Source organism: Equus asinus, chromosome 24 (genome assembly GCF_041296235.1).
Source record: "Equus asinus isolate D_3611 breed Donkey chromosome 24, EquAss-T2T_v2, whole genome shotgun sequence".
In the NCBI taxonomy this organism is placed as follows: Eukaryota; Metazoa; Chordata; class Mammalia; order Perissodactyla; family Equidae; genus Equus; species Equus asinus.
This window is the reverse complement of record NC_091813.1, coordinates 26,193,847-26,207,824: the sequence shown is the minus strand read 5'-3', so window position 1 is coordinate 26,207,824 and position 13,978 is coordinate 26,193,847. Positions and strand designations below refer to the sequence as shown.

The following is a 13,978-nucleotide window of genomic DNA, read 5'->3' as shown; positions in this document are numbered from 1 at the left end:
AATTAGTCCATTAGTTAAACCATAATTTTAAATGGAGTTTCTTAAACTGTTTCCTTCATGTATCTACCATATGGGTCAAGTATACTTTGTAGGATTTGTTTAGGTAACGTGAGTAGGCTCTGTTCTGTTTGATCAGTACAGCTCTCCTCATCTGCCAGCATTTCCATTTACGTTTGCTATAGTTCATTCCAAACGTTGCTACAAGATGTCCTCTGAATACCACTGAGTGTCTAGTTTTACAAATAGAGAAGCAAGTTGGCGTGAACCAAAGCTTCTCTAGTTGAATGAACATAGCTTTGTATTGGCAAGTATGGTATACTTCTTAGTCCTAGAAAAGATTCATCCGTGCACTCTCAATTTTAAGTGAATTAGCTTCCAGACTGCTGATTTTCTACTTAAAATATCATTAAAATTTCCTTAGCAAACCAGCCATGTAATAAAAATGTACCGTTGGGACATGTTTTACATGTTCAGTATCCCTCTCCACTTCTTTGGAGAAATGTTCTCCTTCCCAGTGTGGGAGCCTCCTCAGTATTTGAATCTTGAGTGAAGTGACCTGGGATGGTGATGATTAAAGCCAGGTCTTTCCAAAAGCAGCTCCCTGAACAGACTGTCCATTAATCCTGACACCCTAGAGCCCTACAACCCTGACTGCAGTCCTCCTGATCAACTGTTGTTTTTGCTTACGGCTGGCTGGAGGTGGTTTACAGCTATCATTTGCAACCAAAGAACTCAAACTGATACAATTCCAACACAGGAAGAATTAATTAAAAATTTCATGTTTTGGGTTTGTTGGTTTGGTTTTGCATTACCTTAATGGTCATATCTACAGAACAAAAAGTGATCAAACAGATTTCATATAAATTAAGTTTATTGCTGAATTTCCCTATTAACATTCTATAGAAATTTTTTTAAAAACACTGAAATTTCACAAATTATTGAGAGCCCAACAGTTAAACATACTTTATAAAAAAAAGTACAAAAGTGACATTAGAAATATTTTTTGAAGAAAAGTATATCATCTAACAGCAAAGAAATATGAATCCAGACAATGAATGGCACAAATACAGCACTGAAAGGAGTACTCAGTCACACCCAGAAATCACTGTCTGAGTTACGAAATAGATTCAGTTTGAGAAGTCACACATTCAGTTTGTTTCTGAACTAGCCTGTCTTGTTTTTGCTCTCTTTTGTAAGAAAAGAGCTAGGTCTTTACTGATGCTGCGACAAAATACTATATGTGAGCTGGAGAACAAGGAGGGGTCATCCTTCTCCCCGGTACCTGAACAAGGGAACAGTTAATACAGAAATGGCTTTGGCACTTTAACCCTTAACATTGTCCCAAACTTTGTGACTTTGAATATTGTAGCTTCACATGAGTTTTATTAACACCATATCCTCTCCATACTTTGTATGTACATTATATATACAATAATATAATTCCTTCATTTAAAAACAAAACGGGTTGACCCCAAACAGGTCATGTTAAATCTTTGCAGCAATTCACTCAGATAGCTTTCTTCTTAATTCTTATGCCACTCAGTTAATTTGTTGCTTTTGTTTGTTTAAGCTACCTTCTGGGATTGACTTAAGGCTCTAGTTTAATGCAAATAGTGTAGTCTTAGTAGGAATCTCTTTTGAGGCTGAAATCATACACCGACTCTCTCTTTTGAAGTTGTTTCTCCTTGTTGGATGGACGTAGTGTCTTGTCGGGGTAATCCATAGAGATATATAGAAACACAGACGAGAAGAGCACCCAGAGCAAAGGTGAGTGCTGAAAAGGGGGGAAAAAAGTCTTACTCTGTATTAGTGTCTTTAAAATAATATAACAACAATCAACTTAAAATTTTGAACTTTCAATTGTAGATTTACATCTGATCACATGGAAAATAAATCAATCTAAATGTTATACTTTTATGATATAAGGTTAGAAAGGTCATCAATTCTAGTCTTCCCCACCACCCCGCGCGCTACCCACCGCCCCCCTGCCCCGAAAAAGTGGTAAAATCAAGGGAGTGACAATCACTGACTACACCCTTTTCAAGAACACAAGTATGGCTGCCCTGGACCACTCTGACAAAGAACACACTAACTTCCCTATATACTGATTTTTTTTTTTTAAAGGCAGTGGAATGTGGCTTTTCCATGATACTAGAAACCTGAGAAAATTTAAGGCAAAAGGTAGTTGAGCAAAATTCAAAGAGTTAAGTGACCAATGATTCAAACCACTGAAGATTTCTGAATAGGAAAGGAGGTGGTGATTTACTGAATAAAATCCAATTTTCTGCTAGCCTTGTCTTTTTTCCATCTTAATTCTAAAAATCAAGACACAAAAAACTAAATTACAACTTGTCAAACTTGACAAGTAGGCATATTAAAATAAATGCTCATGTCAAAATCTACTTCAAAACTGTACGTCCTGTTCAAAACTGAACTGTATTCTCCATGGAGGACAATGGCACAGTCTTAATAGCTTTAAAAATGACATGCAGAGAAATGACATCAAGCTGTGATCCTAACTAGAAAAGACCAGCTTTGTCTTCAAAAAAGGAGAAGGAGGTAAATTAAATCTAAATAGGAAACTGGAAGATTGCTAAGACATTCTAATTAATTTCCCTGACCATCAGTAAGACAGAACATTGACCAAAAAGCATTTTATACTGTTCCCAAATATTCCTTAGGAGCAAAGGCATAAGGATTTGTTGAGCATAAAGAGGGACCAGAACTACAATTGAAACTTCACCCAAATCAGGTCAGAAAACCATCTAGAGCAGAGCCTATAGTACCTGACACTGACATGGTAAGTGGCTGGCTTTCCACAGAGTACTATGTGCCGGGCAGTATTCTAAGCACTTCACCTGAAACAACCCTAGGAGATGGGTGATAACTGTCATTCCCATTTTACAGATGAAGAAACTGAGACACAGGTTAAGTAACTTCTCAAAGATTGCACAGCTAATAAATGGAACAGGCAAGATTTTAACCATACTATAAAATGGTTTTCTAAGATTTCTACAAGGTTGGCATTCCTCTATTTGCATGTATAACAAGGATCAATTTTAAAATGAAATGTAAATATAGGCCAGGTCTGTTTCTTGTATTTAATGTGGCTATTTGACAGATTTTCCTCATGTATTAGTTTATGGTATAATTGATCAGTAAAGAAAATGATTATTAAGCATAAAAGCACCCTGAAATGTTAAATCAACATCACTGCTTAAATAATTCAGAAGCCAACTTAATGCTGGATGTGGGCTAGGGAAAATTATATTAGAAGGAATAGTATAGCAGTGATGCCAGAATGCCAGCTACCGTAATGAATTTTGTCTTAATTACGTATTAAATGAAACAAAGATACCTTTATAGAAGAGAAAAGAAAATTTACATTTGGATTGTAGTTTCAAAACCAGTTCACACCCAACTCCAAAAGAGAAGGTACAAACTAAGGGGGAAATAAAACAGATTTTCTGCTCTTTCCTCAAAATAAAAAGCTTCAATACTTTAATTGTACTGCAGAAAGGAATCATTTCCTAAAGTCCTTATATTTATTTCTTTGCGTACCTAATCACACTGTATTCACCCTGAAGCACTTCCGTTGTCATGTGTCTAATGCCTGGGGAACGGGGAGGCCTTGACTGCGAGAAAGCTCTTCCCAGTAACTGAGGAACGCCCTCACTCACTCAGAACTGACACCCTCAGCTTACGCTCTAGGAACATTTCAACACCCCAAGAAGTGCTGACTCACATAGCACACAACTATGAACTGCTCTCCTTGTAGAATAAATTGTAACAAAACTAGGAATTTCTGTGAACACTAAGACCAACTGCCATATTTAATCCAAGATAAAATGAATCAAGGAAGTGAGAAGCTCTTCCATGTTGAAAAGTTAACAGTACAAACTAAGACATACTTATCTGTAATCCAAACAGCATCACTGAAGCAATGGTAGAAAGGACGATGGCTGCTGCTGCGGAAAAGCCCTTCATGATGTTGTCTGTGTACTTGACCACAATAGAGGTGTAGAGGCCTCCAACACTCGCAAGAACTTGTATAGAGAAAGAAAGAAAATCTTAACACCCAAATAAATGAAGCCTTCTAGGATGGCGAGTCAGTTTTCATCCCCAGAGATGCCATACTAATTTACCTAGGAAAATACTATTTTCCATAGAAGCAGCCATCTGAGAGAGTTTGTACTAAAATTGAGTAGTAGTTGCTACAAAACAACATTGTTTTTCAGATGCCCGAAGGGCTCTGTGGTCTACTACTAAACTGTACACATTTCTTGCCAACACATTAGATACTTTTGATTGTGGAGGCAAAATTGCTTTGGGATAGCTATGCCACAAAAGTCAATAAAACCAAAATTACGTTTTCAAACTGGTGTTCACAGTGTCAAAGGAACAATTTCAAAATGCTATAAAGGCTTAAAATGGACATCTAACTTTAAAAAGATCTACCCAGAAGCTTTAATTCCTGGATACTTACAGATGACAAACCAGACATAATATGTGTAACCATAGAAAAATCCTTTTTCTTTAACTTCAGCTCCATCTGACAAGTAGACGCCAGCTAATGTCACAACAATCCCTGATAGATACATTTGAATGTTTCTCACCCAAAGGGAAGTGTCTGAACTCTTTAAAACTTTTTCAAAATATACTCCTGAAAGAAAATTAGACATGCAAATATGAAATAAAGATATTATTAGAAATTAACTTAAAATGTCTTTCATTTAGAGCAATAACCTAGAGATATGATAATATAAATATATGATTTGGGGACCAGACATTTTACATTAATTAAATGCACATTTATTATATTGGTTTGACACACTGGTATACTGAACATTACCAATTTGTATTTTTACAGAGCATATAGAATTAATAGCCAAGAAGGAACTTTCTAACCTACATTTAACAAGAGACTCAAATTATTGTTGAGAACAGCTTCTGCCTTATTATAGCAGTGAGATAGATCGCAAGAGCTCTGTTCATGCCAATAAAATACTTGCTTTGCTCAGCTGGAAAACTATACTGTTACAGTACAATCATACCCCTATAATATCTGCCCGGTAATGAATACTACCACCTTTGCAAAATAACCAATATAATCACCACTTGGGATTTTTTTCAGAGTAAGTTAACACAACCAAAATAAAATTTAAACAGAACTTGCTGAGTGAAGCCATTTTCCTTTAAAGCAGGATTCCACAAACCGAGGTCATACACAATGTCAGAAGGACCATGACCTCCCTAACTAGATAACACATTTTGTGTGTATGTGCACTTTTCTGGGGTTGAGTGTCCACAGCTTTTTTCAGATACTCCAAAAGAGCACCAACCCCCCCACCAAAAAAAAAATCACATACCACTGCTGTAAATCTTACACCTAAAACGAAGGCACATTTAACAAGGACATTAAAGGTTTTAGTTACAAGGACCATGTTAATTAGAAATTTAGGAATTGTCACTAAAGTACTAATCACCTAAAAATTCTAATGAAAAACGAGGTTCTTTTTGATGAACCTATGGAAAGAGCCAGAGAATGGGAACAAACATACCACAGCTATTCCTATTTCCTCCTTTGATTTTCCTATCTGTGAAAACCATTTAACTATTCAGTGCTCAGTTACTCCAGGCTTAGAGTTTCCTCAATTGTGTACTGAGAGGCTGAACTAAATAGAATGTTGGACGCAAACATTTAATTATTCAAAATAGTGATAAAAAATCAAATAGTATATTATTTTTGAGGTAACTCAATTTTTCTTTCTAATTTACTGGTTCCTAAGAATAAAAATTTAGCATGTTATCATTAAGTATATCCCGAAATTTATATTTTCCCCTTATCAAACATCATTTTTACAAGCAATATTTCACTTATAAATTCAGCCTACTTTCCTAGTCAAAAATAAAAACAGAGTCCTAACTCTTGAAATAGCACCAATAAAGGTATTAATAAAGATGTATAGCTGTAACTAATAGACTCTTTACTAAAAAAACTTGCAGTTTCTTCTCTGTTGGAGCTATTTCTCAAACACATTCATTTCTTATGTTACACTTAACATTCATACTTTGTCTCTTCTTGATTCAGTGGAGGATTGCTTGTCCCTACACATAAGATTCCAGACTTTCATGTTCATTTGATGTTCATGATTTTGGTTCTTGTCCCCCGCATTCTCCTGTGACTTTTGTGTACTAAGCTTTCTGAGGAACTCTCCACCTCACCTCCATTTCCTGCCTAGGCCATAGTCCTAAACTGTTGAAGCACAGGCAGAACTTGAGGTTACCAGAGAAAAACAGATACTGAACTGGTAACTAAGCCTAAAGCAGCAGAATCTAGCCTGAGGATAGTGCCAGTTCCAGGAAAACGGAATTTGAGTTTTCTGATGGCTAACTTCCTCCATTTTCAGAGGCCTTTTTTCATTTACTTTTGGGTTCTTGGCTGGACTGAGAATGGTCAAGGATGACAGAAGTATATTCTTAGATAACTGCAAGCATGAATAAGGATTGAGGTCTGAACTGACTTAAACACTAGCATGCATTTACTGGAAAAACAGCTGACACAAAACTAAATAACTAAACATAAGAAGATAAGCTTTAGGGGGAATAAAATTGTTATGATAAAGCAAGATAAACTAGATCCCTATTTAAAGTTTGATTTTTTTTAGAAATTTGACAACAGAATAAAATGATGCTTTTATGATTTACCTGCAAATCCTGAGCATAATACAGCAATAGCTATAGCGCCAAACCCTAACAGTGGGTTCTGTTCCACCTGCAACAGTAATGTTTTAAAAGTTATTTTTAGTGACTAATAAATAGAATTCATCAAGAGACCAAATACATGAATACAAAAATCTGTGTTATAGTGATACTGAAAGTATGCCATATGAAACACAACTACTCTGTAGAATAAGACGGGACCATCCCAGAGATTAAACCAAAGCTCTTAAGTTAAAAACGTGCCCCTCAGGTTGCAGCCATAGTAAATACTCAATATAACACGTGTACCTGTTTCCTAACAACAAGGGGCACCCTAGTATAGAATTTTGCATAGTAAGCCAGGCTCTTATTTTAACTTCTGCCACCACCCTAACTCAGCCCCTTATAGCATCAGTCATGGAAACAGTTACAGTTTAACTTTTTTTATTTATTCCCTATCACCTACAGGATGAAGTAATGACTTTTAAGATTTCCTACTTTACTGAATTTTTATTAAATATTAATAGCATACCTGCTATGTATCAGATATACTGTATCAGATATACTGTTCCATACTAAATAAAGATAATATGCAGCTCTGGTTCTTAAATAGTTCATGGATAGGAGAGATTGATGGGTATATATAATCCTAATACTGTGCTGACAGATACATGTATATGGGCCCCAACCTACTCTTTAAACTTTATTTCCTTTTTCTTCCCTTAACTAACCCTCAGGAGCTTTCATCAGTCTTTCCTCAGAGATATACACTATCTCAGTATTAACACTGAAATTAAAGGGTTGAGACGCATGACTGTAATATTAGACAAGCATATACCTTGTTCAGAATAAATAAACCTGATATAAGGAGAGTATTACTTTAAGTACTTGAGAAAGAAAGCGTGGTCTAAAACATTTGCATGAAGATAAAAGGAGAAACAGAAGATATTGTGGACTAGTGGTTCTCAAAGTATGGTCCGTGGACCAACAGCAGCAGCATCACCTGGGAACTTGTTAGAAATGAAAATTGACACCCCCACCCCAGACCTCCTAATCATCCACTGTGGGGATGGGGCCCAGCAATCTGTTTTAACCTTCCAGTTGATTCTAGTGTACACTAAAGTTTGAGAACTACTGCTAGAGACCACAAGCAATAAACATGGGTGCTTTCCTAATACAAACTACAAGAGTGGCTAGAGATGAGAAAAAAATGGTGTGAGATTTCTCCTATCCCAACAACTGCTAGGAAGCTCAAGCTACCAAAAATAGTATCTGATAAATTCCTAGCTTGCTTTTCTGCCAGTTTAATCTCTCTACAATTAGGAAAAACAGTGATAGACACTGCTTCTCTGGATGTAATTCTGACTAATAAACTACTGGGTGATGAAGTGGAAGTGACAGAAACTTTGGAAAATAGCAACCATGCCATTTTAGCATGAGTTATAGCCAAACACAGCACAGTTAAGAAACATGGGTTCCAGTCTTGAATAAATCAAAATTCAAAAAAACAAAACTTTAAGTTAGAATTCCATAGCTAGCAGGAATATGCTTCAAGAGGGATAAGAGGGTCTAAAGAATGAGATTCTGGTGAAGAGTCAAAAAAGAATACATAAAGAAATCAAGGTGACTAAGGGCATCTTAATGAATTCTGATTTTATAAAAAGAACTCCAGTACACATAACCAAGAGGAATCTAACCAGAAATTTTAGTATCAAGAAATTGAAAACTCAGAGTCAGTGGAGGCTTGCAAAACCCTTTAAAACTTTTAAGAAGGCTTTTAAAAGTCTGTTTAGTTCAAGAAGAAAAGAGTATGCTGCTTGGGCGAGATGATGTAGTTATATGGTAAGAAAATAAGAGTTACCCAAATCTAGTTTCCATTTTTCTCTGTGAATAATAATTTTTAAATAATATATAAATAAGTAAACATTTAAAAGGAAACGTCCAAGACATCTGGTTTACTATTATAAGAATACTTAGCTAAATAAAATAAATTCAAAAGTATCTTGACCAATTCACGATACTGATCACTCTGTCTCTGAGGAATAATGAAGGCTAGAAGCTACGCCAGGAAATTTGGATTGGGCAAACACCGTCCTGATTTTCAAAAAGGCAGAGGGACAGAAAGGCTGCCGAAATGATTGATGGCTGCTTGAGACCTGTAAGCAGCCCAGCAAGCTCAGCACGGGCTCTGGAGCCACGCTGCCTGGCTTCAAGCAATGTTACTGGACACGTTACTCACCTCTTTGCCTATCAGTTTCCTCATCTGAAAATGGAAATAAAAACAATACGAGCCTCATGTTTGTTGTAGGCATAAGTGAGTTATTATATGTAAAGCACTTAGAACACTGCTGGTATTTAGCGCTGTATAAATGATTGTAGCTGTAACTAATTATTGATTACTAGCAAAATGCTAGAACAGATGACTTGAGCAACTTAAAAATTTTAATTGTAATTACTAGAAAACAGTGTGGCTTCCCTAAGAGGAGATATACCAGATTTCTTTACTGAATGGATTCCTAGTGTAAGTGGTAAGGGGAATTATTCCATAGAGATAATGTTTAGCGAGAAATCTGACAGATTTGCATGATATTTTTATGAACGAGCCAGAGAATGCAGTGAGGATAACAGCACAATTCTATTGATAGCTGAGTGAAGGTTCATACAGCAAAGTGCTAACTAATAGAATAAAATCAAGCCAGACCAAAGCACTACCAGCTCACCGGGCATATGAATGAGTCCCCTAAGGAACAGACCCTCCAGGCCCAGTCAAGCCTTCAGCCAATGGCAGCCCTAACCAATATGCCCACTGCAACCCAATGAGAGACCACAAGCAGGAACCGCCTAGTTAAGGCACCCTCAAATTCCAGACCCCTAAAAACAGAGAGATAAGAAGTGCTTAATAAGCAAGAAAAAAAAGCCAAGCTAAAGAGAGGTCTGAAGAATAACAACTCTGATCCTCTCCTGTCTAGAATTTTCAGTGAAGATCCAGAAGACTATTTCTTGAATCTGTAGAAAGTATGATACTCAAAACAAAAAAAAAGCTAATAATGGATAAGGGCTGAAAAGACCTCAAAGGCCTGAACAATGACCCAAAGCTAACAAGATTAGCTCAATAAATACAAACACATCCTGCATTTGGCTAGAAGAAGCCCACTGCACAAGACACATTTGAGACAAACTAGTTATGTGAAACAGCTACATGTGGTTGTATATAATCAGTTATAGAATGGATAGCACCTATCCCCCCAAAACTAATACAATCCTATGCTGATTTACCAAGTCTCTAGTATTCAGAACAAAGGAGGTAATTAGCAAGCCATACCTCACACTACTCAACACCTGGAGACTGTGAAGTTTTAGGACACACAGTCATGTGTCACTTAATGACAGGGATAGGTTCTGAGAAATGCATCGACAGGCAATTTCGTTGTCGTGAACACCAGAGTGTCCTTAGGCAAACCTAGATGGTATAGCCTACTACACAGCTATGCTCTACGGTACTGTCCCTACAGGACCTCTGTTGTATATGCAGTCCACTGTTGACCGAAATGTCATTTTGCAGTACATGACTGTACTAAGGAACAGTAATAGATGAATGCATCTAGAAGAGAAATACAAGGCAGTAACTGGGGCAAGAGGCAGGGATCAGAAAGTCTCTAGAAATCATAGAAAGAAACGACAGGGTTATCTCAACGAGGGAGGAAAAAAGTCTTGGATGGTGGGGATGTGACACTGTCCTCAGACAGTCAAAGGATCATCATATGGAGTTAGGGATTTGAGTTATTGTCACAAGAACAAAGAATAATGAGAAGCAGTTCCAGGAAGCTGCATTCTGTTTAAAATATGAAAGAACGTTCCAGAATGGTCCAAAAGCAAGATAAGCTGCCCTATACTCTGCTGCAGCTTACTAAACTTTTCACATACATTACCTATGTGAGGTGGACATAACACCTTTTCTAACGGAGAGAGTTGTTACTTAAAGTTCATATTTAACTTTTATGCATTTGCCTTACTTCCCAAATTATTTCTCTGCAGGTCTACAACTGAGTTAAATGTGCAGTGCATATTTGATCACTGTTTTGAAATGTCACTAAGAATATGAGCATGCTTAAACATCATGTGAAGACAATAAATATTAACCTAAAACTCATTTTCTGGAAAAGAAAATTTTCCCCACCAGGCTAGAAAATAAATACTTTTCATTATTTCCTTAAAAAGGAACTGACTTCCTACTTTCACAAGCTCTCCATACATCCCCTAAGAGAACCATGGTCTTTCATTTGCTACAAGGTGAAGAGGAAAGGTCCTGACTGTCAGAAGGTCATTCACGACAGTTCCACTTCCTACTTTGCTTTGGGAAAATAACCTATTAAAGCATATAACAGGGACCGGCCTGGTGGTGCAGTGGTTAAGTTCTCACGTTCTGCTTCTCAGTGGCCCAGGGTTCACCGGTTCGGATCCCGGGTGCGGACATGGCACTGCTTGGCACGCCATGCTGTGGTAGGCGTCCCACGTATAAAGTAGAGGAAGATGGGCACAGATGTTAGCTCAGGGCCAGTCATCTTCAGCACAGAGAGGAGGACTGGCAGTAGTTAGCTCAGGGCTAATCTTCCTCAAAAAAAAAATTTAAAAAATTAAAAAAATAAAGCATATTACATTAAAAAAAATCAAGTATGTACCTTAACATTTAACCCTGAACAAACTAAAACTTAGAAGTAAAGGGCACTTTTTGCCCTATTTTAGTTATCAATTGTCAGTAAAAACACTACTCCCTTGTAATCTGTATCACTGACAATGGGAGTATGTACAAAAGGATAAAAAACTTTGCGAATTGAGGGAGAAGATGAAAATTAGATGGAGAAAACCTTACTCAGTATTTCTGAGAATGGCTAAAAGAGGTATAGAAGTTTTGAACTTTTCGTCATCCATAAAATGAAGGGGGTGGATTACATTAAGTTTAAGGGACCTTCCATCTCTAACATTTCTAATGCACAGTTCCCTCAAAAAAAAGAAAGCCAATAAGTATTATCATCCTTAATAATAACATTGTCCTAAGGGGAAAAAAAGCCTATCTATAGGGCAGAGACGATTTCCGTCAAAGGAACAGAAGTGTACCACACTCATCAGTGTGACTGTGTGACGTGTAGGAGACTCAGGAAGTCTCCCGCTTCAGTCACGGTACGCATTTTGTTTCTTACCACAACTTTTGTAGCTTGGGCTGGTTTCCACTGTACAAGTATGACTCCACCACACAGCATAAAAACCGAAATCCACTGTAATTTGCTGAGTGTCCGGTTTAACATTAAAACAGTACATAAAGCAGTACAGGGAATCTTCAATTGGTAGGTCACCTAGAAACAAAACAATGAATTAATGAATTTTTAGTTAACATTAGTCTCTGACACAAATATATTATTTTTGATATCATTAATAGAATTATGGAGAAAAATACTTGATAATGTGATAAAGGGTTAATAAAAATCTCCTCACCAGGAAAACCCTCTTTAAATTCTACGCTTTTCCTGGTCATGTACTCCACTTACCTGGTACACTGCTGCATCCAGATTGCTGAGAGCTAGGAAAGCCATGTTGTTCTGAACGGCATACACTAACGACGGCACACTTAACTTCATCAGTTCCTTGGGGCTCCCCAAGACATTTTCTATCAAAGACGCCTTGAATCTACCCAGACTGGCTGTTTCTCTTTGGAAATTAAAAGGGGAAAATGAGAAGTGGGTGAGGAAGAAGATTAAAGAGCATCCTTTTGATAAGATTCCTTCACACACAGGATAGCTATATTGTGTTAAGTCCACTGATGTAATTTAGCAAACTTGTTTTAATAACTTTCAACTAATTTTAGATTTATTAAAAGAAACATACCAACAACGCATCCTCATAAAGGAAAAACAGTTACAAGTTCTATTCGGGAAAATATAACAACAATTAAGTTTACCATCATCAACCTCTGGTCAAAGCTCCAGGAGTTTTTGAGTATATTAAATAATGAGATAATAGGAAACCAGAATTGCTCATATTACCTATAAAAAGTTAACTGCCACTTTGCTATTACATCAAGTTCACCCTGATTATTTTTTTAATTAATCAAGTTGCATATCCACTTTTAAAAGTTTTTCTTTTATTATAATAGATTTAAATTGCAAACGAAAGAAAACAGCTTTGGTAATTAGGGCAGTTACTTGGGATAGGAACTGAGCAATTCAGGTCAATATTTGTAAATTAGTTCTGTTATGAAATATAGTAGACAGTAAATCTTTAAATAGGTATTCTCATAAAAATCAAGTACATATATGTACAATTTTGCAGGAAATCTGAATTATTTCCTAAAACCAACAAAAGTAAACTATATTTGTAATGTACGTAAAGCCTACTTCCTGACTCCATATTACTCATGCATGCTCTTAACTGTTCCCTTCTTCCTCAGGAGGAACTAGCTATCTGGCTCATACTTGCCCCTGTTGTAAATCTGCTCTTTTATTTCCTGCAAATAAAAATAAAACAGTGTTTTATAATGAGCATGAACATGAAAAGAGTATTACAGGGCCCTAACTGCACCTCACACTGAGAGAAGACGTGATGCTTTGTTGGGGAGATGGATCTGTTTCAACTCAAAGTTTATCATAATCACAATGAGCCTCTATATTTCTGGTTAACATATTAGAATCAACAGTCATTAACTGAATTTTTTTCATATTTAAATAAGGTGAACTAATTGCCCAAGTCCTGAGAGGGAGCAAAAAGTCCATCATGTCAGGCTGACTTCTCTGCCTATCCCCTGTAGAACACTCCAGCCCCAGAAAGTGCTTAAGCAAAGACAGGAAATGTGGCCTAGGCCACAGAAACAAACGATGTCTTTCTTAGTTACAGATCTTCCTCTTTGCCAAATTCAACATGCTCTACACCACAATGATAAATCTATATGCTGAAAAGTAATGCCCACAGCCTGATGGGAGACTACAAACTGCATCCAGAAGAGAAAAAGAATACCAAAAGATCACTCTACTGAGAAATGCTATGTAGTAGAGTTTTCCAAGTGTCTGAAGACTGGCACTTTAAACTTTTGACTTTTTTTTTTTTTTTTGGTGGGGAAGATTGGCCCTGAGCTAACATCTGTTGCCAGTCTTCCTTTTTGCTTGAGGAAGATTATTGCTGAGCTAACATCTGTGCCAATCTTCCTCTACTTTTTGTATGAGGTATGCCACAACAGCATGGCTTGATGAGTGGGGTGTAGGTCTGCACCTAGAATCCAAACCTGCAA

The 13,978-nt window shown here is 36.9% G+C and overlaps 1 protein-coding gene across 1 annotated transcript in view; it reads right to left on the bottom strand.

Annotated features, from left to right (window-relative positions):
* Positions 1 to 853: 853 nt before the first annotated feature.
* SLC35A1 (solute carrier family 35 member A1) overlaps positions 854 to 13,978 on the bottom strand; it is a 28,393-nt gene continuing 15,268 nt past the window's right edge. The window contains exons 3-8 of the mRNA XM_014848439.3: positions 12,246 to 12,405; positions 11,901 to 12,053; positions 6,709 to 6,775; positions 4,487 to 4,663; positions 3,912 to 4,046; positions 854 to 1,774 (exon numbers count right to left, since the gene is read on the bottom strand). Of these exons, the coding sequence (XP_014703925.2) occupies positions 1,650 to 1,774; positions 3,912 to 4,046; positions 4,487 to 4,663; positions 6,709 to 6,775; positions 11,901 to 12,053; positions 12,246 to 12,405 (817 nt within the window). The 3' untranslated portion in view covers positions 854 to 1,649. The remainder of the gene's footprint in view (positions 1,775 to 3,911; positions 4,047 to 4,486; positions 4,664 to 6,708; positions 6,776 to 11,900; positions 12,054 to 12,245; positions 12,406 to 13,978) is intronic.